The sequence below is a fragment of the Falco naumanni genome, chromosome 1, assembly GCF_017639655.2.
Source record: "Falco naumanni isolate bFalNau1 chromosome 1, bFalNau1.pat, whole genome shotgun sequence".
In the NCBI taxonomy this organism is placed as follows: Eukaryota; Metazoa; Chordata; class Aves; order Falconiformes; family Falconidae; genus Falco; species Falco naumanni.
The window spans coordinates 126,948,558-126,975,212 of NC_054054.1; the positions used below are offsets into that span (position 1 = coordinate 126,948,558).

Here is a 26,655-nt window from a genome sequence, read left to right on the forward strand (position 1 = left end):
CTGCTCAGAAACGTTACTCTTGGATGGGGTCGAGATGTGCCAATGGCAAAATGTGGCTCACATGCTGCATCCTCAGCAGATGGAACGTTTAGTAACTTCCATTCAGGATGGCAACTACTAAAAATACAGATAATTTTAAAAAAAAAAGGAAAAAAAGTCCTCCTCCTGACTCCCTAGATTTTACACTTTAATTTCACAGCCCCCTGTGGCTTCAGTTCTTACTTCTTGGCAATTGAAAAAGAGCTGCGGCTTTTTAAGTTCCAAGAGCAGTTAGGAAAATAACAGAGTATTAGTAACAGAGGAAGAAGCACAGGAAAACACGAAGGCAGAAAAAGAAAAAAATCTTACTAAGTTGATTAATTGTTAACCCACAGCATTTTTCCTTAGGTAAGAGCAGTTCTATGGCATATTTTTTCCAGGTGAAGTCAGTTCTAGGCGAGATTATTGAAAGGCTGCCGGAGCCATTCAATATGGTGGAGATCATGGCAAAAGCAGTGAACAAGACTCCATACGTTGTAGTTGCCTTGCAGGAATGTGAAAGAATGAATATCTTGATCCAGGAAATCAGGCGCTCTTTGGAAGAGTTAGACTTAGGACTAAAGGTATATATTAGGTAGCTGCCTAGAAAGCACCTCTCCCTGCTAAATGATTTGCAAATGGCTGTTGCTCATTCCAAACCTTGTCTTGTACAAAGCACCTGGCTACCCTTGCTCGTGACTCTTACAGACCCCCCTGTGCTCTGTATGGCCAGACAGTACCAGCCTCCTGCCTCATACTAAGTGTGAAATCAATAGTTCCATCAGTCCTGTTTTCTGCAGATAAAACTGCCCAGATTTTTCTCTTTTTTTAAAGGGAGAGCTAACAGTTACATCGGATATGGAAGAGCTGGCAAACGCTCTCTTCTACAGCAATGTTCCTGAATCCTGGACACGTTATGCCTATCCCTCTCTTCTTAGTTTAGGAGCCTGGTTTGCAGACCTACTCCTTCGGATTAAGGTGAGCAGATTTCTTGTGAAAGTTAAAGCTTAGGGAGCAAGTGGATACCACAGAAGACCAGGAAACCACTGTACATGATGGAGGTGATAACTCATTTATTTTTCAATATTAATTTAAGCAGTTTGAAGTACCTGAAACAGCCTGTTACCCCAAGAACAAGAGCAGAAGTTTGAAATGGGTTCACCATTAGAGTATATCACAGTTTCAAAATAACATTAGCTAACCCCATCGTAACTTTGTATGTCTTAGAAGAAAAAAAAAATATTTAATAAAACCATCTATTTAAAGCTTGGCTTTGTTAAAAAAATAGCAGCAGTATTTACTGCAATCCAAATTTTAAGTTTCATTGCTGCAGTGGAATCTATTTATTCATCACAGACTGCCTCCATCCTAGTCTCCCTATCTAGAATATTACCTGAACCTTGTGTTAGGCACAGCGAAGCATCAGCTTTTTGTCACGTCATATCTCAAAGCAGTATTCTGCCACTCAAAGGCCATGCTCCACTCTAAATTACTTTGCTGTTTTTATTTTCCAGGAACTGGAAGTCTGGACAACAGACTTTGTGCTGCCTGCAGCAGTGTGGCTGGCAGGATTCTTCAATCCCCAGTCCTTCCTCACTGCTATCATGCAGTCCACTGCCAGAAAAAACAAATGGTCACTGGACAAGATGTGTCTTTCAGTGGAAGTGACCAAGAAAAACCGTGAGGATGTAACAGCTCCACCCAGAGAAGGCTCCTACGTGCATGGATTATTCATGGAAGGTAAAAACCCGCATCTTTTATGAGATGTTTCAGACATGGAGAAAGCCCATTTCAGCCTTTAAAATTCTTGCAAACAGAGCATGTGTTAGTACTCATTGGCTTATCTGAATTTGTACATGTTGCAAAAGCTCCAAGCATCGCAGCCTTTATTCCTCACTAACATCAGACACACACCAGCTGAGGGCAGCACCCATCCAGTTTACAAGCAGAGTTTCACAAACCAGAAACTGGGGTTTTTTTGAAATTCAGACTGCTATCGTGAACATGAGGACTGGGTTGTCAGAAGCTACATGGTTCTAGTGAATAAACACATTATGGTCTTATTCAATGTATGAGTAAGACAAATCAGGAAACTCGGAACCTAAAATAATTACTGCTAAAAAATTAGGGGGAATGAGATGGCAGTATCAGAAGAGCACTGACAGGGTCCACTTAAATGAGAACACAGACCACCTAGGACAGCTTATTGTAGTTCCCACCACGGCCTAAGTTCTACCTTCAGCTGCGCAACTTTCATGCAAACCCATGCTGAAGGGAGGAAAGGAGACAGAATGTATTTAGACATCCCACACACAGTAAGGCAAAATGCATTCATGAGTCACAGTGAGATGATAACATGTTAGCCCTAATGACTACTAAGCCATGGCTACCCAACCTTCACGCTCCATCCTCAACTGTGCTGCTAGAGCAACTCCTTCCCACTCATTAGCAGTTATGCAAACAGCCCCCTCCAAGTGAAAAAGCCACTGGGGAACTGGTACCCTGACAATTTCATAATCTTGCAGGTGCTCGATGGGACATCCTTTCTGGTGTGATCACAGATGCTCGACTGAAGGAACTGACGCCCATGATGCCAGTCATCTTCATCAGAGCCATCCCCGTGGACTGCATGGACACCAAGAACATCTATGAATGTCCTGTCTATAAGACACGGATGCGAGGTCCCACCTACATCTGGACCTTTAACCTAAAAACAAAAGAAAAAGCTGCTAAGTGGATCCTGGCTGCTGTTGCTCTGCTCTTACAGATCTAAACTTTTAAGGACTATGGAAAATGGCAAATGGTTTTACTTGCAAAAAACTCTCCAAGTTGTGTAACTTAGTCTAAGTTTGATTGTACCAGAACTGTTTTAGCACAAATTATCAATAAACAAAATAAAAACACTGCTGGAATTGCTGTCATGCTCCTACAATACATGGAGTTTCTCACGACGGATACTGGTTTTCAATTGGTGATTTCTGATACAGCGCTGGTTGAGAGCCAGACCACCAAAGGAAGCCAAACGCAACAATTGCATGCAGCTCTCTGGATTCCTTTCCTTCTCATAGCTCTCTATCTTTCCACAGCTGTTTGTCTGATTGCTCAGTACTCACTGTGAGCAGAAATTCATCAAGCTGTGTGGATGACACATTCCTGCATGGAAGCATGTATCTGTTTAGACCAGATGGAAGGCAAAAGGTGCAGTTTTGGCCCAGTTCACCAACACCTCAACCTGCACAACTCACAAGAAATTCCAGCTGCAAACAGACCAGTATCTAAAGTGTGCTTCTTTCTGTTTCTAGGTTCTACTCTGCCCCTTCTTTCACAACAAATAATGTGTATCTGCAGTAACACCTATTAGGGTGATTAGATCTGCTCTGGACAACAGATGGAAGCCAATGCCCCCTTTAGCATAAAATAATTCACCAAAATCACACCCCATGAAATATCTGAACAATTAGTTCTAAAATACAGTTGCATAAAACTTCCCTCATAGCTAGTGTTAAGAAAAGCCACAAGGGGAGGCAAGTAGAGCTCTTTGTTTCTTTGTAAACCAGTAGCATTTAGAATAAATTCCCATTAAGCTTCACACTTACTTTTAGCCTTTTCAGATGCCTGAAATCTGGCAATACAATATCGGAACACCCTACACACACTCCACTAGCTAAACTCACAGGGTAGCCTGAGCCTGCATTCTAATAAATTTTTATCTGACTTCCCAATCAACACCTTTGGAGGACATGTTATGGTTTGAACCTCCCACTTTCAGCAAGTAACATCCAAAAATCACATTAGCACCCAAAAGTCCTCTCATGCTCTCTCCACAATTCATGGAAGACACTAATAACACATCTTAATATGAAAAGGTCAGATACACAACCCCAGAGATGGGGGCCATGTTTATGTAAATAAAATGGATGTGTGAACACTCAGCATCAAGGGCACATACTTGGGTGTCAACTGCATGGGCTATGTGCGCAGCACAGAAAAAAAAAATTAATAATCTAAGAGCAATTCCATGAAGCTCAGAAGGGGCTCCAGTTACCAGGCAGTTGAACAGCCAGGTAAATCCAGGACACTGTACAAAGCAGAAAAAAAACAACCGTCCCTGTTAGCCAACATCTACAAGGTTAAAGCAAAGCACTGATCAGATAAAAAGATGACAAAACATTTTAAATATTCCAACAACGTTTTCTATTAGCTGGTCAAGATAAAATAAACACCATCCCTCTCCATAAAACTCTGAAAGGGACATTTCAGAAACAGAAGGTTTTTTTCTGTGCACGGGAAATACCCTTGTATGGGTTCTTTTTCATTGACCCTTCCAGAAATTCTAGTAGATGAAACCCAATATAGGCCTTGAGCAATGATTCTAGTCAGTGGCAAGCATCCCAGAAGAAGAGAGATGCCTGTTTTTTTCCCCACATCATCTATGTTTCCATCATCTACTTCTTCCACATGATAGAGAGTACTGCACTTAGTAAATGCCGTCAGTGCAATATAAATTCCCCATAAGAATGGCTGAAAACTCACCAAAAGCAGCAATTTTTCTTCTTTCAAAAAAAATTCTTGATCAGAGGTGTTACCAGCTTCACCCACAGTTTCACATAACGATTTGGCTGCTCAAATGTTGATGATGAGACTACACCCGAGCAGAGGTAAAGCTGCTCCTGCTCCTATACAGGGAAAGAAACATTATCCCAGTAAATCCTAAGCGTTACATTATATAATAGCCTTTAAGAAAAGCAAATTCTCAGATAAAACTGGCCATGGATCCTACCAAAAGGATACATAATTTCTGCCACATGCCTGAATGTAAGAGTTGCGTTCCATACAGCGCAATTCACAGAGCAACTAAGCCATCAAGGAGCTACAACAGGATCTGTCCACGCCTGCATGCTGCAGCACTCCACCTTTTGGTGATGATCAGTGCGCTCAGTAACTGAGCCTCAAGTGCTGGCAATTCAGACTCTACAAAGAGCAAAGGTAGAAGGTTTTGCCTTTTTGTGCCCCACGGTTGCAATAGAGCCAAGCTTTGGTTTCAGAAAAATCCTGAATCCCTCGCTGTAATTGCCAGAAAAGGAAACCTTACCATAATGGCAAGAGACTGACTTATGCAGCTCTTTCCAGACATAGCTCAAGCACTGTGTTTTGAAATGAATATGCAGTCACAATTTCAACTAAATTACCAGAAACACTTAGGCTTCTCCACTGTGTACACAATACTGCTGAAGGACGAAATGAACCGTCATGATGATGATAATACATGCTTGAGTTGCACCTGAAAGCAGCTGTTTGATCAAAGGTAGAAGTGGTTTTCTTACCAAAGCCAGTCAGGTTTCTAGATTTGCAGGCAAACAAGGGGCAGACCATGTACTGTAAGTCTGTTCATAATCTTTTTTTTCATTAGCTAAGCTGTCACAAACAACAGAAAATACTCTTCACTGTTTAAATTCAGGGTGCAACAGGGAAGCTGGAGCCAAGCACTGGAAAGTAACACCAAAAAGATGAACCAACAACAGAAGGAAGACATTTGTTGTGCCAAATCAGTCTAATTTAAGAAACCCCAATGCTCCAAGAGCTACAGTCAGCCATGCTACGAAGATTCTGCACCGTGATCATCTGATACAGTGAAGTTGTCTAATCACTGAAGAGAGACCAATTATCTGAAGTTCAGTTCATTCAGTGGAGCATCCAAAGATACCCAGGCCACTCAAATTTCTTCCCAAATCTCATCACACATTTTTAAAATGGAACTGAATGTTACATAGCCAAAGTGATTTCATGGCAGCATACCAGTGATGTATTAAGTCTTCTGAAGAAAGATCACAGAACAGTAAACAAACAGCCAATCTCAAAATCAGCTTCCAGCAAATGGCAATGGATTAAAGCCCTTTAAATAAGATCCCTGCAGCACTGTTTGAGAGAATTCCTTTGTCATATTTTCATTGATTCTCCCCTTCCATTAGAAACAAGCAGAGGCAAGATATGAATTGAAATATTCAAGCAACTCTTCCAGTAATAGAACCGTTTTTGATTAGATATGCTCTGACTCATCCTGTGGAAGAGCCCTGATGCAACAGGGCAATTCCCATTGATCTTAAAGACAACTGTGCCTTCTTATGCCAGGACTCGGCTTAAAGAATACATTTTTGAGATCCCTAAGTCACACACAGAGGCACCAAACCAATCTGCTTTCTATCAGAGCACTACATGAGAAACTAATTGGGACAGTCAGTTCCAGCAGAAGATTCAGAGTTGAGACAGCTGGGGAACCAGACAGGATTTAAAGAAGTGGCAAAAGTGCTGAGCAGTCCAAGCTGCCTAATTAAAAAGAAAAAACCAAACAAGTGGGACACTGAACATTAAACCACTGAAAAATGTTTGTGTCTATTCAAGATTATGTTATGTCATATAACTTCATGGGCAATCCAACCAGCCCAGAAATCCTCCTCTTGTAGAAACTACACTAAGATACCCACCTCTGTTCATCTGCTCAGCCTGTGGGCAGCCACCCAAAAGCTAACCAATCAACACTTGCATTCCTACAAATACCTGAGAAGCAAATTCCTCCAGAAGTCCAAGATCAGTGATTCAAAGGGCCTGACTTCATTATCCTAAGAGCATGGTGTGACCTTGGCAAGGCCCAAATACTGGGGATAAGGCTTAAGAACGTGCTGTATGATAGGTGAGTAAAGGAGAGCCAGCAGATCCTCTCTGAATACTGTACCTCTCAGCATCCAGAGCCTGAGCACGCCCGATACTCGAGTTCACTGGGGACACATGCTCTTTCCCATTATGGCCTCCATTTCCCAGAAACAGGCATTTGCAGAAGGCATCTCATCAATAGTCACTTAACTGACAGCTCCTTGAGGCTTCCTGTGCTCAAGAAGGTTTTGAATTATTGTGGCTGTAGGTTTTTATTGCAACTGCGTCATCAGCATTCCCTATGTGACCAAGCAGCACAACATCCATGTAAACTCTCTGTACTCAGCCACTTACCTGATGGAGTTGCTGCTGCAAAGCTGTATTTTCTGTCACTATCGCAACCTGAGCTTCCAAGTCACGATGAACTGATCGATATCCAAAATTAGGAGACCCAATCAGAGTTAGGCAGGGAAGATTGCTTCCTGCCAGGTACAGCCAGAGGCCTGCAGGAAAACAGGAGGAGAAAGGAAGCGTGGCAGACAAAGGAAATGAGCAGGGTAGCCTCACACAATCACTTCACTTAGAATGAATTAAACATGCTAGATTACAGGAACTATAAAAGATCACACACAACACAAAGCAAGCTTCCTCGCAGATGGTCTAGCATGTCTTGTAAAGCTTTGTATGAATCTTGGGGTACCCTTGCAGAGTTTGCATTGTCCAGCCTTGTGTGCTCCTAAGAGGGGAGCTGCAGCATGCTCAGTGCCACCCTAGGGACACATTCTTAACATCTTAAATACACAGCATGGAGGGGCCCAAAAATAATCCCGAGTGAGTCACTATCACCAAGTTAGAGGTTGGTTCTGCACTACAGCATATCTCAGAAACACTGAAATAAGACAAACAGATTTTCCAATAAAGGAAAACCTATACCAAGCACCAGAGCACCCAGCAGACAAGCCAGGCCTTGACCAGTCAATTCCAGAACTGGAAGCAGCTCAGTTGCACAGTAAGCCAGCCCTTTCCCGAGACTATGCAGGACAGTGACATAAAAAGGCATCTCCCTGCTCTGACAGGTGAATTCACATGAAATAAGACTCGTAAGAGAAGTGCAAATTATTACACCCACTCACTTCCTGAGGAGCCACCCAAAGATGAAATCAAACTTGCTGGGATGCAAGACTCCACTCACAACTGCAGCGCACACACAACTTTGCCAGTGCAACAACAAAAGCAAGCATGATACAACCCAAGACTTTTTTTCAAGCACAAGATAGAAGCACTGTACTGTTCTCAGGCACACCCATGTAGCACAGCAGGAAGGAACAGGGATACCACAGGAGAGCCAGGACTATTGCCAAAGAGTCTATACAGCCATTCCCAATGTATAAATGGATCCAAGAAGTGTTTGCTCTCCACTTAGCACAGCACAAGCACTTAGAACAGTGCTGAGCAGGTCCCAGGCTTATCCCTGCTGCAAGTCACACAAAGACTACAACAAAGAAACCGTAGCATAAAAACCACCTAGTCCTTAAAATAGAAGCAGGTTTCCTAACTCAACCCCAGAGCAGTTCCAAGAATGCCTTGAGTAAGAAGCTGCCGATTCACCACTGGTTCCTGTAACCTCCTCCCCACCCCCACATCGCACACACTCAGCAGCTTCACTCCCACTTTCAGTTACAGGTCCCGGCTCAGAGCTGGCATTGCCCATAGCTCAGTGGCACCACTGGCTCCTCCGCAGGCTCGCCGACACAGGGTGGGGCTCCAGGAGCAGTAAAAAAGCACCCAAGTGGCACAGAGATTCGGAGAGCCACCGAACAGGACAGCTGCCAGGGGCTGCCTGGTGCCCCAGCCCAGCCCCAGCACAAGGCTCTCAACAGCAGGCCACAGCTCTGCCTGGGCAGCAGCTACAGGAACATGCTTCCTCGCTCCTTGTAAGCATCCATGCAGCAGCCCTAAAGCCTTTACAGTGTCTCTGGCTTTATGGCCACCTGGCAGGACCTGCTCAAACAGTGACTCACCTTTCCAGAAAGGGGAAGCGCAGTTTCCCAGCCAGCATTCAATAGCAGTAATGCAGGTTTATCTTGGGGCAAACAGCCACCTGCCCGCCCGGCATTCTGTCACCCAACACCTCCATGGAAGGGACCCCCCACGTCACCCACACCACCACACCCAGAAACGCAGCAGAAGACAGATGTGCACTGCTGCAGGTAGGCTTCATGATGTTACACCCGCAAACACCTCTCCCACTGAAAAGGTTTGCGTTTCCTACTCGCACATGCACAATGGCTGCACAGCACCCTGCTATGACTGCTCTGGCACTGAACGAACCTAAGGACAGTTGTAGCCCTGGTGGGAATGCACACTGCAGGAAGTTGTGCATGAGGATACAAAATGTTTCAAAAGGAGCTGGAAGGGTTTACAAAACAGCAGTCACGGTGTTTTGTGTAAATCAGCTAGATCCTACAGGAGACTGAAGGGTGTCTTTTGTCTTAGCCTGAGAAGGAGGTATTAATAGGCACTATTTGCTGCCAGGGATCTCATGTCCTCTTCCAGGAGCTGGACTCCGTGCACAACTGCCCTTCATCTGTCTCCAAAGCTTCCTCCTTTTCCCTCTTCTGCCCTGTCCTCTCACACACAGTGTGATGACTCCTGCAGAACGAAACCGGGTGAATCAAACATGTGCCAAAGGGCAAAGCATGCCAGAGAAAGGAGCTACAAGCTGATCCTTCCAGCACTCTGAAGAGGAAATGGAAAGAAGGCAGCAAACATCTCTGACTGTCCCTCCTGCCGAGCACGGGAGCTGCTGAACAGCTCAGGTCTTGCGTCCCTCTCCCAAAAAGAACACCATAGAGCACACAGTAGCCAAAGCACTGCCACTAGAAGGCACAGCTGGCCCAAAACGGGACTGACTGCCACATGCGCTTTGGTAGCTTGGAAAAGCAGCCTATGCCTTCCAGCTCCATCCATGCCAAACCACAAAATCCCACTCAGAGTCAAGAGTACCCAGCAAGAGGGGGAACCTGCAAACCACGCATCGCTTGAGCACATGCTTCCTGGAAGAATGCTTCCTGGAAGACAGGCCACACAGGACTTCCCAGCTAGGCAGGCACCTCCTTCAAGCTGCCCTGGATTGAGATAAGGTCTTTAACGCACTAGAGTTACCGATCTCACCACAGGAGAGGTACAACACTTGTTAGAAAGGTTTGTAGTTTCGACATAGAGGCAGCCTAGTAACACTCGTGTGTTTTCTTCAGTCAAGACAAGGCCTACTCAGCAACTTTCTCTCCCTACCACCTCTGAACCTTCTTTCAAACAGCCCTGCAGGAAGCAGGCCAGATAGAGGCATTCCCACAATCATTAACAGCTAGTCTCCTTAAACAAACAACGGGAGAACTCTGGAACAGGAACAGGCAGGAGTCCCAGGGGCTGCATCCTTCCAGCATTCAAATCAGACACGTGCTGCAAACAATGGAAATGCCCCTCAGCAGACTGCAAGCCTGGCTGGGGAAACTTGCACGTTAATTAGTGCCAGATTGGGTACTGCTTACAGGAATAGAGCTGTCCTAGGGGACCTGTGAGCCATCACAGGAAGTGACACGGTGACCTGGTGCAGAGCTCTGCTTGCAGATTAGATTAACAGAAGATGCTGTGGAACATGGCAAAGGCATCTCAGCTCGGCTGAGCGCCATGCCTGACCATGAGATCAAGTCATTCTGTGAGGTGCTGCACTTGTGCACCTCTGCATGGGAAGACAGTAAGAACCTCGATATTTATGAAGTGTCACATGCATCGAGTCCTCAAAAAAAAATATCCTCAATTAAGTAGACTTCCTAAGCTATTTGCATTAACAAAATCTACTACTGAGCAATCAAATACTTACTATTGTGTATAAAACAGAACATAATTGCCAAGGAGTGCATTGTCTTGAAGGAAAACTTAAGAGACACAGCCAGCAACAACCAATCAGGGGAAAACATGCATGCTTTGGTCAAGGTGGCATGAATCTTGTGACAGTTGTACACAGTCTATCAAGCAAGATAGAATAAGGGGTCTTCTGCAGAAGACTATGATGGCAGTATTAATTATTTTTGTTTATTATTAGCTACACTTGTTAAGCAATATTCATTTCTCAGCAACTTCCCCTCCAGCTACCAGAAGGCACATGGGTGCCATTATTCACTATGCTGCACTTTCCTGTATGCCATAAACAGAAGCTAGACACATTCCTCAACACCTGCATCACCCTCACAAGATCTGCTGCCAAGAGAACGCGGTGTCCAAGACCACTGGGGAGCCACCACAAGCAAGCTCCCTTCCTGCTCCTGGTGCAGATGCTGCCCTGGGGTCTCTGGCACAGTCATCACTTCTTATTGCTGAAACTGGCAAGACAGACACAAGAAACTGCATCGCAACTATTAATGCGATCATAAATACATCCAGATGCTTCCTTTTCTTTCACATCAAGTTTCACATCAAGACACTGCCTCACTATCACCACAGACACAAATCTTGTATAATCTCTGGGACTATATTCAGGATCAGAAATCTAGAGGTAAGACACAAATTTGCACAACTGTCCCCTAAGTGTTCCATACCTTCCAGGTTTACAGAAACTGTTTGAACCTTGGATGAGTATTTTGGAGGTTAAAAGTCTAGACACTGCACCCAGCCATCCCCCTAACCAGTTGCACAATCCAAATATATGCAAGTCTCAAACACCTTCTGAACAAGACCTCTTGGGAAATGGACATCTTACCTTTAGCGTGGAAAGTCCACCCAGCCCTAGAATACTCCTGCAGTTGGACCCTCTCCTGTTGGTGGAGGTAGCAGACCTCACTGTAAAATTGGTGTTCAATGTAAACATAGGCAGCAGGGATGGCACCTGCCACCCCTTTGGCACCAAAAAACCCATTCACCTCCGGTGAGGCCAGAAGAATCCGATACTCAGCCCTAGTGCCCAGAATGAGGTCCATGTAAGCTTGTGTCAGGTTGAAGTAGCCAGTGGTAAGGTATATCCTGGCATCCCGTTCGGCCTCTGTCAGCAGTGTCTCTGTGACCATCTCATCTATTTGAATCCCAAAAGGTTTCATTTGGATTAAGGGATAGATCCAGGTGTCAGGTTCTGGTTTCAGACCCCCAGATGCTTGAGAGCCTTGCTGGGATAACAGGGAGCTGCCTTGCCGGCTGCTATGGAAAGTCTTTGCATGAAGGAGTTCTTGTCGTGTCCTGGCAGAGTTGATCACCTCCATGACTCTTTGATTTGCTATCTCACAGTAAGCAGTCTTGTCTCCTGCAGGAAAACCACAAAAGATTGTGTTTGAGACCTAAAGGTAGAGAACTATGCACCACCTATTATGTAGCAGGAAAAACAACTGACAGCGCACCAATGAAAGAACAAAAAGGAGCTAACACAAAGACCACACAACTTTCTTCCCTAAGTCTCAAAAACAGATGTTTTAAGGTTAGAAAAGCTACAATGCAGAAGAAAAATATTCAGCTTTAAGAGGGGTAAGAAACTTAGAAAACAGTAGCTTGCAAAATCCACTGAGCAATGAGAAGACCAGAGCAAAGCTAAAACGGTAACCAAAAATGAACTGGAACATGCAAAATAAAACTACTGCCCACAGTCTAAGTTTACATCACACAGCAGTGCACAAGGCCAAAACAAAAACTTATGATGCAATCAGCCTGACAGATAGATGCCCTTCTCTGCCCACTTCCAACACTTGCTTGTTCTCATCTTCCTAATCCAATATTCACTTGATTCCCAGAATAGACTCAGCTACAGAATATTAATTACCAAAAACAGCACTACATCCATGAAACTTTCAGAATACGCACACACACAACACCTAGAATTACAGCCATTAATATCAAAAATAGAAAGAACCTCTCTCAAGGAATTTAAGTTCTTGTTTAAGGTCATAAGCGCAGAATTACGAAGAAGCAATGAGACAGTTACAGAGGAACTTCTAGCCTTTGCACACTCTGCCAGATACAGATTAGCTAGTGATAGATAGTCGGTGTGCCAGGAACACTCCAATAGATCCAGACTCAAAACTCTAGCAATCTTGATTACAATAATGGATGGCACATAAATGGGACACTGCACAGTCTGTAAACAACGGTCAGACAGTCATCCTTAACTCTGGTTGTCACTCTCCTCTGTTGGATCGTATCAGCCAACCACGTACGACAACTTGCTCCTACCTTGGTACGGATGTACCATCCCCTCCATCATCTGGACCGTATCATCTCGCTGTAATTGCAGAGACACATCTCCAATTGCATCCACTAGCTCTGTGAAGAAGTCTGCAATCTCGGGAGAGTCCTGCAGGAGAACATAGCGGTCCTGACGATTGGTGAAGTACAAATCACTCAGGTTTGCGCTAGGAGAAAAGAGGAAGAGTTCAGTTCCAGGACAGAGCATAGGCATATGATCCTGAACACTCCAGCCCAAGTTAGAGAACTCACTCTGCATATAACTAGATTAAAGTACAAATCTGCCATTTCCTTTTGAATCTCAAGAAATCTTTTTTTCTTTTTGAGAAAGACTCTCTTTCATGCGGGAATCTCATGTGGAAGAGCTGTCATTGCTCCTCCATCTCAGAAAAGCACTGATGTGATCACTACAGAAAGACCAGATGCAAATAATTAAGTTCAGACAACACTGGTAGCATGCATACCTTGCCTCACAACCTCAGCTAAATGAACTGTACAAGGGCCTGAAGAGGCAGGACTCACCCGCTCAGGATCACATTATCATCAAAGAGATAGACCTTGATATGTTGCAGTCCAATGGTCTCATTAAAACGCTCTGGAATCAGGAGCCTGAGAAGTCCACGCAGGTTTGGGGTATGGAAGAGGGACACACGGACTTGATCAGGAAATCGCTGCAGCAGCGGAATCAGCATTGTTCGAGAATTTTTCCTACCTGGGAGACAAGAGGAGTTTCACAACACAGGATCACACCAGACAGGGAATGCATCATGGCACGGCACCACAGCTCCTCAGCTAGACGCTGGTTACAGAATGAGCATCCACCTCATCTGCTAGCACTCAGCGTGTTTTCCTTTTTTGTTTTTTTTTCTTTTTGGTTTTTTTTTTTTAAATCTCTTTCATTTGCACTATGTCAATATTGAAATCAACATCCAGAACTGTAAGTTCACTGATAAATAGGCCTTGGAAACAGTTGCTGAGCAAGTCTGACACCATTCAAGCTTCTTAATCAAGCCACACCTAGCACTAGTAACACATTCTACAAAGAGTCACCCCAGAAGTTTCTGAGTAAGTTTACTGCTACTTCCAACAAATCCCACTTTCCTTTAAAAGTTAAAGTATGAGCATGATGGATAAGGGCAAATGAACTGACAAGTGAACTAAGCAAGAAAGTACAGGTTGCACAGAGTAGGGTTCAGCTCTTCTTGTTCCCACCACCTATTTTCCAAAGACAAGCTGCTCAGCTTGAAGATTTTCTGGGAACAAGTAGTAACTGGTATACAAAAGGCCAGTTTCGAAAAGTGTATGATTTAAGCAAGTAGGTCCAATTGGTCAAGACGGACTCTCTCTGAAAAAGAACAGTTTATCCAGCCAAACTGTCAAATTAAGACTCTGAAGAAAGCAAGGCATCGTAATATCTACCCCGAGATCCCCTGGTGTAGTCAAGAAGAATGGAAACTCTGAGGTTCGACGATCCTTTTGCTTGCAGTGATTTCTCCAGTGTTTCTTCTAAGCAATCCACCTGCAGACACAGATTTCTCTACTCATTACAGAAAGCAAATAAAGCTTTATAAGGAAATTATTCAGCAGCCAGGAGACTGGTGGCCATGAAAGCTTCTATACCCTAGTATGAGTCTTTCCTACTCACGCAAAACACTGCTAGTTTAGACTTTGCATCCGTCAGACTGGCATCCTACCCTATCAGCCAAAAGCAACAGATGAAAGGGCATCAATTTTACAAGTGCACATTCTTCAGACCTCTGAACAGCAATTAATATTAGCAGAAGTCTGAACATCATTCCCAAGTCACAGACCTGCATTACCAAAGAAAAACCTTGGTAGGAGTTCATAAATGATGCAGAGGCAGTTTTATTGCTTAACTACAAGGCTGTCTGTCACATGCAAATTCAAATCTTGTGTACAAGCCCAGACAAAGCCAGCAAAACCCTGCACAGGACACTGTCCATCTTTATTCTACTGTGAAATTTGCATTCTAACATAAGAAATTGGCCAAGGTCAGGCTTCTCTCTAAAGGTCTTCGGTAGTGCTTTTGCTTTTGGAGGTAAGAACAGGAAACAGAAAAGGCAAACAACATGAAGCAAAACTGACCACTGTCTTAAAGGCAGAAAGCTAATACTGAATCTGCATACTGTACATGGAGGACAAAAACATAGCACTACATACATACAACTTTAATCATGTTCAAGAAAAATGCCAGAAAAAAAAAATTACCCCATAATCCCAGTTCTACAAAATCCCTTTGAACACTACACCATTAACCTCTAACAGTCCGAAAGATCCAGGCTCATCCCATGAAAAAGTTCAGTAGTTCCAGTAGTTTCCATCCAGAAAAACTCCATGCACCCCCCTTCCAAATCCCTCCCTCCCCCACTCTATGTCCAAGTACACAAATGCAGCCAGGAACCTGGAGAAAACTCCCAAGGGGAGGAGAAAACACATGTAAAGTGAATCCCTATAGGAAGGCTTTAAGGAGGTTGCAAGCTCACAAATTGCACCTCACACATACCCCTTGCACCTGCAGGAACAGGATGGTTTTTGCAAAGGCAGGCCTTTCCCTTCTGCATTCACGTTCTCCCCTTCCCAAACCCTTTCCGCACTCACCAGCTCCTGTTCAAGGAGACCCGTCCCCAGGTACAGTGAAGCCATGACCACTCGCTGCTTGGCTGTTTTTATCTGCACCTGAGAGTAGCAGAAAATAAGTTCAGTTTCATCCTCAGTCTCTGTGATGAGCTAATTATCCAGACCACAGAGGAGCACTGGTTCCCCCAAGGAGAATCACTTTAGCCAAATCATAGCATCGTCTCCCTTGCCTTCTAGAAGGGAAGACACAGGGTAACACACCGACAGCAAAGATGCAAAACACACAGGTCTTACAGAGCAACATCAGCACCACTGCTGCATCCAAAAATATAGGAAGAAATCAATGTTTTCCGGAAAGCTGAGGAACACGTTCCCTGCAGCTCAAACTATCACATACAAGAGCAGTTACCATGCAGTAGCTGCAACATTGGCATTGTATCAGTACTGGCAATCCCAGCTTTCATTCTGTAACTGCTTTAATCCTTTGTATCACATCCTGTGAACTAGAGACCTTTGCCTACAGAACTCTCCTTCTTTCCCCTGTGTTCACCACTGACACCGCAAAGGGTGGTAGCTGCTGCCTTCATGGCCCACCCAAGCCTTGTTCTCCAACAGCTCACCACAGTGATCTAAAATCATGTTTCAAAAGTACTGGAACTTGCTTTAAATATGCATTGTGAAAAGACTGAAGTGACTGAGCTAAACAAAGAAATTCTCACCACAGCCCTACTACTTAGCCTAAGAGATGCAGTATTGCAGGATTCATGCTGTAGCGACCTAAGAAACCTTTGGGAGGGACTGAGGGAGCTGAGCTTGTTTCACATTGCAAAGGGAAGGCTGAGGGGGTGTGATCTGCAGCCTGCAACTACTTGAAGAGTAGTTACAAAGATGACGGAGCCAAACTCTTCTTGGTAGTTACAGCTGAGCAGCAGCCACAAACAGCTTTGGAAAGTTCAGGTCTGACAGAAAGAGAATTGTAAACTACTAAGATGGCGCAGCACTGGAACTGCTCGCCCAGAGGCAGAACCTCCATCCTCAGCCAGTTTCAAGACTCAGCTAGACAAAGCCTGCCTGACCTGGTGTTGACAACAATCATGTTTCAGGTAGAAGGTTGGACTAGTAACCTGCAGATGCTCCTTCCTAACAACTTGTCTATGATTCTCCATAACCACTGCAGCTCTCAGCCCCCAAAACCCATTCCCACAACCTGGAACCCACAATTTACCTTCAAGAGTTCATAGAATTCAGCTGGGGATGAAAGCACCTTGACATGCGAGCTGGAGATTCCAAACTCTGGAACCAGGTTCCTGATCCACTGGAACCTGTGTGCTCCTTCCGGACAGAGCAGACACGGTGGGGCTGTGATCACAGGAACAGGAGGGGTAAGCAACGGGGCTAGAAGAAGCCATGATGATCTGTGAAAAGAAAGACAGAGGAATTATTTATGGTGGAGCCTTTGCTTCCCAAAAGCAGTCTCCAAGCAGGTAAAGAGCAAGCTTCCACCAGAGCCAATACATTGTAAGGATCCACAATGGCAGAAATGCCTTTCCCTTTCCTTAATCCCAGCTGAATCACCAAAGCCAAACCTATAAATAGAAAAAACACAGGCAGAAGGTGGAAGAGCAGATCTTAACACCATCAGCTCCTTCCCCTAGCTGGCAGAAGAGGTGAGAGGAAATAACTCTTTCAATCAGAACAGGAACACAGGAGAGGAAACATGCTGGACGCTGAAGAAACTGAGGATGGAACTCTCCCAAACACCCGCAGTTCAGATGCCTGGCACTGCTGCTGCAATACCAGCTACACCTGTAATCAGTTACTTGTGAAGTGTCTATCACATGCAGCCACTTGGCCACAGCCAACAGTCACTTTCACATCCAGCTTAGTTCTCAGCTGGGCTAAAGATTAGTTGTTTCTGTTTCAGGTAAAGATGTTTTAAAAAGCACAGCTGCAGGGAACATGTTCCCTAACAAAACAGAAAAATGACCAAATCCCTCAAACTTACCCAAAAAAAGACCTACAACACACAGTGCTGGAGTGCAAGTCCTAGCAAAAGCAATGAAGTCATACCCACAGAACGAGCTACCAAAGGATTGAGTGTGTTTCAACAGGTACATGCCAAGAACCACAACTGAGAAATACCAGGTAGCCCTCCACAACAATGCCACTTGCATTCTGCACAAGCACTACAAGAAGGTCAAGACTTCTCTCACTAACTTCAAAGTAACTGTAAGGGAAACAGCAGGAAGCTCATGCTTTAAAAAGAAATTTCAGAACAAATTTAATTCCTTTGAAGTCACTCAGGGAAGAAACCATTTTACTGGTAACAGTCATGCTTAGGGGGGTGTCAAGAAGCAAATGGCATCTCTTCCCTGGAGATTTCATGCATGCAAATTCATCAAGTCATACAATAACTCCTGGTAGGAGTTTGTCCACATGACAAACCCACATTTCAGCACAATTAGCAGTAGCAACTCCCGTGAGATCCAGGAGCAGACGAGCAAGGGACTGAACTACATCCCCAAACTGGACAGAAAACATTCTGGTCTGCAAATTCTACTCACAGGAGTCAGACTTGCTGTCAGGACAGAATCAAGGTGGCTGGTCTCCTCCCAGAGGAACACCAGGTCCCTCGGGCCAACAGGCAGCCACCATCTTGTGACCAATCCTGATGCATTCTGCCACCGCCACGTACCACGAAGTAACTCAATTATGACCTTTACCAGAATTTGTTATGAGGAACTTTTAGGTTTTACCACAATCCAAAGCTCAAACGACCACGGATTCCAGGAAGATGATTTCACTTATTTGCTTCATGATAAAACACTGGATCTTCACAAGGTTTCTGAATACCCTTACGCAGAAGCCAAAAAGTTGGCAGTTGCATTTCCAGGAAAATCCACTAACTTGTCACCGACTATTCATCACAACAGAAATCTGAGTCAATCTGTGCAAGAATTCCTAGGATGGCGGGTTTCAACAGATCATGTAGACCAGGCTAAGACCTGGTACCCAGAAGTTATACAAATTACCGATAGAAGGCTGTTAAAAACAATTGAAATACTCCATAGAAGATGTTTAAAAAATAAAAAAGTCAAAGTAGAAAAATATAAGAAATCTGTTTTTCAAGCACATTATAGCCCATCTTTACAGAACCTGAGCAGGACCTTTGTGCATCTTTGCTCAACTGCCATCTCAAGGCACAAGCCGCACACAGGGAGCGGAGACCCGCTCCTATGTTACCACCAAGTGAGCATAGCAAAACAGAACAAGGAAGATCGAGCTATGTGAATTCAGACTAGCACCCAAAAATACTTTTTTAAAAAACAACAACGTATACGGCCTGCAGAGCAATAACAAAGTCGGGGCTGCAACCTAGCCCTGCAGATTACAAATTACATTCTCTGGAATTAGTCCCAGTGAAGGAACAGTGGTAAATTTTACGCATTTTATGGTAACAATTTATCAGCAGGAGGAGATAAGTATTTTCCATATTTGTTCCATTGGTCAATCCTGGCCAATTATACCTCCAGAAGCCAGTACAGTGGCCGAGAAGCCACTTTCCAGAAACATGATTCCAAGAAACCACTTTCTGGCAGAGCATGAAAACTGCAAGTTAAACTGCATCCTCACTCTATGTGGTTGAATGTTTCAGGCTTATGGATTAGACTAGGTGCTATTCAAGCAGTTCTTTCCTGGTGCTGCTGAGGGAGCAAAACCAATCTGCATCATCAGTGCTATTTGGTTTGAGCCTTCAGATCAATTCTATGCTTGTATTGATATCCACAATTTCTATACTCTGGATTTTTTATTGCCTATGCAATTTACAGTGTATCTACACTGTTTGATCTTTTAATTCAATACTGAACTTTCAGAGCTTATTTAGTGTTGATAGCCTAAGGTTTTTATAATTATCAAATAAATCAGTATTTTGCTCCAAATAACATTAACAATGGCACAGCAATCACCTATCGAAGCAGCAGCTTCTACCCACCAGTAACCGAAAATAGCTCAAGCGAGTACCCAAGCACAACAGAATCCTTTCAACTGTGCACACACAACAATCAGAAACCATGTAACATTACGAAGAAATCATCAAAATTCCATACTTTGACAAACCAGCTTTCAGAGAAACAGAAGGGGGGGTGGGAGATCCTTCTCATGTACTCCACGTCATCAAATTAACCAGAAAGAGAAAAAAGAACTAGAAGGAACTACCTCAAATCTTTTCTGCATAAAAAAGTTGACCCTAAATATAAACAAGGGATTTTTTTTGTTGTTCTATTTTTAAAACTTGTGGTTTTGGTCCACAAACTCATGATGCTCATGATGGAGCTGAAACACTCTTACTCACTGTAAAACCTCATCTGCAGAACCAGAGGCGAAGTGAAACTGCAGGATACAGTGCCGTCCTTTCACCCACGCATACGTCACCCACACAGGGGGATTACAGATTGCTGGTCTTTCCAGGGCTCAGTCTAGTAATTTACCTATGCTAAAAACACTGACAAATGAGAAGTTTTGAAAATAATTTCCTTGCCTTAAGCCAGAACATGCAGCAGAACATGGGCTAACGCAGAGCTCTGAAACAACAGCACATCTACCATCCAGAGGGAAAAGGAGAGTGAAGGCATGCCATGATACAAGAGATGCCACCTTCACAAAAATAAGTTTAACTCATACAGAAGATTGTATGAGGCACTGTACTAGCTAAAACAAAACACAGAATCCTTCCAGTGCTCTCTTACCAAGTACAATGTAAAGTGATGCCTAAAGACCAGGGGGGAAAAACTTGGTTTTGAAGACTCCTTTGAAGCATTTTGTTTAATCACTTCCGACACAGTTCCGACCAGGACACGGATCTACAGAAAGATAATCATCTCCAGTTTCAATGTTTTGTCTTTAGCAGAACTGCACGCCTGATCGCACAGCCCCAAAAAAGTAGCAGCACCAGCGAAATTAAGGCAGTAGCGCAGTGGCAAAAATCAGGAGAGGAGAAGCTGTTCAGGGGAGCATGGCTACGGAACGACTGACTGGAGGAACCACAGTCCGAGGCTGCAGCTGTGCATTCCCTTTGGCACAGCACAGGCCTGGTCTGGCATCAAGAAGGGCAGATCCACCCCCCTGCAGCTGCGCATTCCCCATCCTTTCTGCACCTCGGGGAAGGACAGAAAGGAAGGGGAGTTTGAGCAATTTTCAGAGTCAGCTCCTGGATCCCACTCGCTGTGCCTCACTGTGCAGCTGCCCAAGGGGGATGTCAGGAAGAGGAATGAAGGCCCGTTCCTTCCTGCAACAGCCCACTCAGATTCGTTTAAAACGAGGGTGAAAACACCCTCTGCACACAGTTTGATCATTCACCTGCTCCAGCGTTAATGGTGACTGCCTCAGGAAAGCACAGCCCTCTTCCCCCCACACCTCTCTCATGCCAGACGCAGTCCCAGCACAGATGGGACTGAGAACTGTTCTCATCTCTCTTCTGATGGGGAGTGGGGGGGGGATCTCACCATCCATGGACGGTCCCCCATTGGGGTGGGTTCTGCCTAACACCCAAAACCCCGCCAATGCCACTCTGGCAGCTGACCGGCACCTGCCATAGCTGAGGTGGAAAGCGATGCCTAGCAAATGCATAACATCGTTCAGCACCTGAAAGAAAGACTAAAGTAAATTAAAAAAAAAAAAAAAAAAAAAAAGGCAGCGATCAAGTCCACCTCTTGTCCCATGGGCAAACAGACAGCTAGAGCAGAGCGCCAGCCTAACGCAAGCTTCAGGAGCAGGATGAGCCGCAACCCTGACCAGCCTCTTCCGCAGCTGATTCACTGTGGAAAATGGCAACTGCTTCTGCGAAACCGCCGGGCCCGGGGTAAGCCGAGGGGTCCCTTACCGGCAGGGACAGCGCTTCCCGCGCCTCAGCTGCCTTTTCAACGGGGCTGGTCGGACACAGAGGGAGCAGAGCCCCCCCGGGCAGCACCGCGCCCAGAAAGGAGAAGCGACGAGCGAGGGAACAGCGCGCTTCGCGCCCGGGCCTTTCCGGATAACGCAAGGCCGACAGCGGAGGCGGTCGCGGCCTCCCGCCCGCCGCGGCCCGGCCGCAGCCGCGGGAGCGCCCGCCGCGCCGGGAGGCCCGGGCTGGGCTCGGCGCGGCTCTTACCTGCGGGCACGGCGGTCGCGGCCGCGGGACAGGCGGTCGGAGAGGCGGCCGAGTAGCGCGGCCAGGCCCAGGCGGCCCCGGGGCAGCCAGGCCGAGAGCCGCCGCCACAGGGCCGCGCCCCCCGCCGCCGCCGCCGCCGCCATCAGTCCTGTGGGTATTCCGCTTCCGGCCGCTGCCACGGCAACGCGCCCGCCCCGCGCTTCCGCTTCCGGGCCGCCCGCGGCCGTCCCCTGGCCGGGACCCTCTAGCGAGGCGGCCCGACCCGGCCCGAGGCCGCTGCTGCCGGGGTGCCCCGGCGCGGCCACCGGCCCAGCGCCGTGTCCGCCGCGCCCAGGCCGCCGTGCTTCGCCGCGGCTGCCGGTCCCCATCGTGTCGAGGGGGCTCCCAAGGCAAAGGGCGCTGCCAGGGGGGGCGCGGGGGAGGGCTGGGGGGGCTCGCTGGCCAGGGTCTCCCCACGCCCACGTGGGACGTCCTCGCTGGGGAAGGCGCTGCCCGAGCCCCGCGAACCTGACCGTCGTCCCGGCAGCGTCAGCCCCCCCGCGACTCCCTCGCCTCATCCCCGGCCCCGGCCGACTCCCACCGGGAAGGGCACGGCTCCTTCCCGCGGCGGAACCGGTATTCGCTGGCCCGGCAGCCTCTCCCCCGGCCCGGGGACTACAGCTACAGGGTCCCCGCCGTGTCCCCGTGGCTTCCCGCACCGGGCAGGGCGAGGCGGAGCCCCAGTGCTGCCGCCCAGCCCCGGCTGCGGGAAGCCCGTCCCGCTGCGGGGGGATGGGGGGGGGGGGGGGTGGGGGGGGGTGGGGGGGTGGGCACGAAGCCGCCGCCCCCCGGCCGGAGCCTCCCTCCCCGTCCCTTCCCCCGGGTTTTACCACTCCTGCCTCAGGCAGAGCTCCAGAGCTCGTTTGCATTTCAGACCAGCTGGTTCACCGCAGCCTCACTTCCCAGAACTGCTCTTCTGGTGTTTATTCCTGACTGGCAGAGGCAGCAGCGGCGGTGGCAGCTCCTCCAGGGCAAATTAAACTATTTAAAATAAAATCCACTGACAAAGTGTGGTTTGTTTTTGAGGTTGAAACTTAACAATTGCCAAACGAAAATGCAGAGAAACCAGGTGGCGAAGGGGGGCCCCGGTCCCCCATCTCTGCCCATTCAGCTAGGCCAGACACGCTGCACTCCCAGGGCACTGGCACCGTGGCTGCCAGCTCCAGCTGCCAGACCCAAGGCAGGGCAAAGGGATGAGGAAATCCCCGCGGGACAGAGCCCGCACCCGCCTGGAGGGCACCCAGCCAGGGGAAGGAGGGCCTCGGCTTCTCGACCTTGCGGCAGCTGCCCACCAACATGCAACGGCTCTGCAGACAGGCGCCTCGGGCCCTGCCCTCTGCCATGCCCGGTGCCAAAGCCCCAAGCGCATGGACCATCCCATTGCTCCCAGAGCCAGTGCGGTCCCCAGCTGCCGGCCACAGGCACCGCTGGAGCCACTGCCACCACTGTCCCTTGCCACCCTCATGGGTCATGGCTGCCCGGGAGCAGGGCTCCAAAGATGCTGGCAGCAGCCTGGCATGTTGTACTCGAAATAAAGGCCCATGACATGAGGATGCTGAACCCGCTGCCCCACTGCATATCGCGGCAGCCCCCTTCTGGTGCACCCTGCCAGCCGGGCCCAAGCCACCCCGTCGGGGCAAGCCCGTGCTTCTGCCTGGATGGGGTCCGGGTGCCCGCCAGCAGAGGCAGGGGCAGCTTTGCAGTGACCTCCCGGGGCACTCCCGCTCCCCAGCTGCCGCCCTCCGCGGTGGCCACCCACCGGCAGCACTCCCACCCCGATGCGAGTGTCCCGCGGCCCCGGGGGCTGCAGCCCTTCTGCCGGGGGGGGGCCCGCAGCCCGGCTCGGGGCAGCCCAGCCAAGCCGAAGCCGGTTCTCCCGGCGGGGAGGGCGGGTGGGGGGTGGGGGGGGGCACGGCCGGGCCGGCCGGGACTCTCCTCTTCTTAGAAGGAAAGAGCGTGAAGGGGAGCGGGAGGGGGCGGCCGCGCTGCCCGGAATGGGCCGGCGGTGGCTGGCGGCGGGCCGGGCCGGGCGGGGCGGCGGCAGGGCGCCGGGGAGCGTTACAAGAAGCCGCGCAGTTCCAGGAACCCGAGGGCGGGCTCTGCGCCCGCTATAAGAAGCCTCCCCGGGCGGCCCCGGCAGCTCCGCCGCCCGCCCGCCCCCGTGCACTGGCCCCACTGCCGCCGCCGAGACCGGCTCCGGCACCCGCGCCCCAGGTACGGCGCTGCCCGCGGCGGGAGGGACGGGACAGGACGCCGAGAGCGGGAAGCGGGACCGGGATGTCCCACCGGGAGGGGTAGCCCGGCACCGGGGATGCCGGTGCTCCCCGGGGAGTGGGATAGCCGATGATGCCGGTGCTCCGGGAGAGCAACAGCCGAGAAGCGGGGGGTGCGGCGCTCCCTGGAGAGGGTGGTAGCCGGGGATACCGGTGCCCTGGGAGGGCAATAGCTGGGGGCCGGGAATGCCAGTGTCCCCGCAGGGAGTGAGACAGCCGGGGACCGGCGGAGGCAGTGCTGCCCGGCGAGAGGAGAGCCAGGCTCGGGGGGTGCCGGTGCCCCGCGCGGGAGCGTGGTGGCCCGGGACCGAGGGTACCAGTGCCCCAGGAGGGCAATAGCCAGGGAGCGGGGGTGCCGGCGCTCCCGGGAGGGGAGAGGCGGGGTCCGGGGGTGCCGTGGCTCACTGCCGTCTCCGCCGCAGGTGATGGTGTAGCAGCAGCTGCTCCCGGCAGCAGCACCCCGAGCGCGCAAAGCTGGCTCCCTGCGCCATGGTCACCCACAGCAAGTTCCCCGCCGCCGGGATGAGCCGCCCCCTCGACACCAGCCTGCGCCTCAAGACGTTCAGCTCCAAGAGCGAGTACCAGCTGGTGGTGAACACCGTGCGCAAGCTGCAGGAGAGCGGCTTCTACTGGAGCACGGTGACGGGCGGTGAGGCCAACCTGCTGCTGAGCACCGAGCCGGCCGGCACCTTCCTCATCAGGGACAGCTCGGACCAGCGGCACTTCTTCACCCTCAGCGTCAAGACGGAGTCTGGCACCAAGAACCTGCGCATCCAGTGCGAGGGAGGCAGCTTCTCCTTGCAGAGCGACCCTCGCAGCAGCCAGCCCGTGCCCCGCTTCGACTGCGTGCTCAAGCTGGTACATCACTACATGCCACCCGCACCCTGTGCAGTCCCCGAGCAGCCAGGGGGGGGCCTGCACCCCAAGCGCACCTACTACATCTACTCGGGTGGCGAGAAGATCCCCTTGGTGTTGAGCCGCCCGCTCTCCTCCAGCGTCTCCACCCTGCAGCACCTCTGCCGCAAGACTGTCAACGGGCACCTGGACTCCTATGAGAAGATGACTCAGCTGCCGGCTCCCATTAAGGAGTTCCTGGACCGGTACGATGCCCCTCTCTAAGGGACCAGCGGAGCGAGATTACACGCTACAAGCACAAGAGCAGGGGACAGGCACAACACCCCACCAGCACGGGAACTCACAGGGCTCGCCAAGCCTCTCCCTCTGGCAAAGGGAGAGGGGGACTGGGGCGAGCCACCATGGGCTCTGGCTGCGGCCAGCACTGCCTGGCACCCTTGGTGCTGGGGGAGGGCCCCCCGGGGAAGCGCGACACGCCCTCTCCATGGGGAAGGAGACTGTTCCGGTCGGGCTGTGGATGTTACAGTGCACCCAGTGCAGAGGCCTCCCCGTCACGGCCGGGGAGAGCCCGTTGGCAAAGCCCCCGTGGGCTGGGGCAGCCAGGATGGCACCCGTGGCGCAGAGCGATGTGCACCCCGGCAGCCGCATCCCCGCTGCCGCGGTGGGACCACACCTGGGGGGTGTCCTGGCAAGAGCCCCTTCTACCACTAGAGAATGGAAAGCACTTGAGTCCAGCTAGTGCCTGATCGCTTTTCCTCAGTTTTAAGGGGAAAGTGTTTTTTGCCCGTACTGTACTTTACCTCTTGCTGCCTCCTTGTGGGTGGAAGCTCCTTTCACACCAGGTCGCTGCCTTTCCCCCTCGTTGCTATTTTCCAGGGGACTTAGCCTTAATATTCTCCCTGCCCTATGGTCTGGGTCACTGCACATCATTTGGTGACGTTGAGTGATAACAGTCTGGTGACAAGTCATGAAGCCAGAGGGGAAACAGCGTGTCCCATCACTGCTGAAAGTCCAGCAAGACTACGTTTGCAAGGCACACCCTGAGGACCTGGTGCTGCTGCTGGACCATTACCCCGAGCGTCGCACCCCTCCTCTGCCTGGCTGCTTCCCACAGACCCTGGCCACACTGCTCTGTGGGGGCACCAATTCCTGCAGGAACGTGGCAGAAATATCCCCTGGAGCACATCGTCTTGCAAGTGCTTTTCTGCGTCCGCCTGGAGAAGTGGTTGGGTTTTTCTGGCTTTTTAAAGTTTTATTTCTTTTTTAACCGAAGGGATGTTTACAGGCCAACGTGAATCACTGTCTTTTATAAAGATTCCATCTTCACCTCCAGCCTCGAGGGCTGAGCAAAAACATGCTTGAAAATTCAACCAAAACAAAACTCAGATGAAACTTTGCACATATTATTTATATTTATATTCAAAAGGGAGATGTTTCCATAATTTATAATAAAGAGCACTATTTTTTAATTAAAAACCTCAGATCTGGTTTGTTTTCTCCCTTGCACCCCTGAGGTTGCTCAAGACCCCTGGCATAATACATGTCTCTCCCTGGATGCTGCCCTTGCTGCGACGCCGGGACAGTGTTTACACCACATAAGCACTGGCTTCCTGGAGCTGCTCGCTGTGCCAGGGTGATCCCACCGCAGTGACTCACAGCCCGGCGTGCATAAGCACTGTCCCAGCACTCAGGTATGTCTGAGCCCTGCGAGTTGCTTACTGGGCCAAGCCACAAGGCACTGCGGGGATGGGTTCTGCTCCTGGCCTCAGGAGCATGGTGCAGCTGCAAATGGTCCCTGGATGGTGGGACACGGCCCATCGCCCTGGGCCTGGAGGAGCCAAGTTGGTGGCC

General features: G+C 49.0%; 3 protein-coding genes across 10 annotated transcripts in view; 2 read left to right on the forward strand and 1 right to left on the reverse strand.

The window, feature by feature from the left end:
• The window catches only part of DNAH17 (dynein axonemal heavy chain 17), a 39,420-nt gene extending 35,653 nt beyond the window's left edge, over positions 1-3,767 (forward strand). The window contains 4 exon segments of the mRNA XM_040582242.1: positions 420-602; positions 853-996; positions 1,533-1,758; positions 2,544-3,767. Of these exon segments, the coding sequence (XP_040438176.1) occupies positions 420-602; positions 853-996; positions 1,533-1,758; positions 2,544-2,791 (801 nt within the window). The 3' untranslated portion in view covers positions 2,792-3,767.
• Positions 1-22,352, reverse strand: part of PGS1 (phosphatidylglycerophosphate synthase 1) — a 34,216-nt gene extending 11,864 nt beyond the window's left edge. Inside the window, exons 1-10 of one of the 8 annotated variants that reach the window (XM_040582240.1) lie at positions 21,638-22,352; positions 16,715-16,904; positions 15,511-15,588; positions 14,311-14,410; positions 13,449-13,603; positions 12,880-13,000; positions 11,426-11,959; positions 7,021-7,169; positions 4,552-4,694; positions 2,633-2,725 (exon numbers count right to left, since the gene is read on the reverse strand). In XM_040582240.1, the coding sequence (XP_040438174.1) occupies positions 4,575-4,694; positions 7,021-7,169; positions 11,426-11,959; positions 12,880-13,000; positions 13,449-13,603; positions 14,311-14,410; positions 15,511-15,588; positions 16,715-16,904; positions 21,638-22,194 (2,004 nt within the window). In that variant the 5' untranslated portion in view covers positions 22,195-22,352 and the 3' untranslated portion in view covers positions 2,633-2,725; positions 4,552-4,574. The other 7 variants (XM_040582236.1, XM_040582237.1, XM_040582238.1 and 4 more) reach the window with 7 other exon arrangements.
• A 1,467-nt stretch (positions 22,353-23,819) lies between these two features.
• On the forward strand, positions 23,820-26,257 carry SOCS3 (suppressor of cytokine signaling 3). Its single transcript, XM_040582243.1, has 2 exons — positions 23,820-23,890; positions 24,372-26,257. The coding sequence occupies exon 2, from the start codon at positions 24,439-24,441 to the stop codon at positions 25,066-25,068; it is 630 nt and encodes a 209-aa protein (XP_040438177.1). The 5' UTR covers positions 23,820-23,890; positions 24,372-24,438; the 3' UTR covers positions 25,069-26,257.
• Positions 26,258-26,655: the final 398 nt, after the last annotated feature.

Coding starts and splice junctions, on each gene's coding strand:
- SOCS3 (XM_040582243.1), top strand. CDS start 24,439: ATGGTCACCCACAGCAAGTTCCCCGCCGCCGGGATGAGCCGCCCCCTC.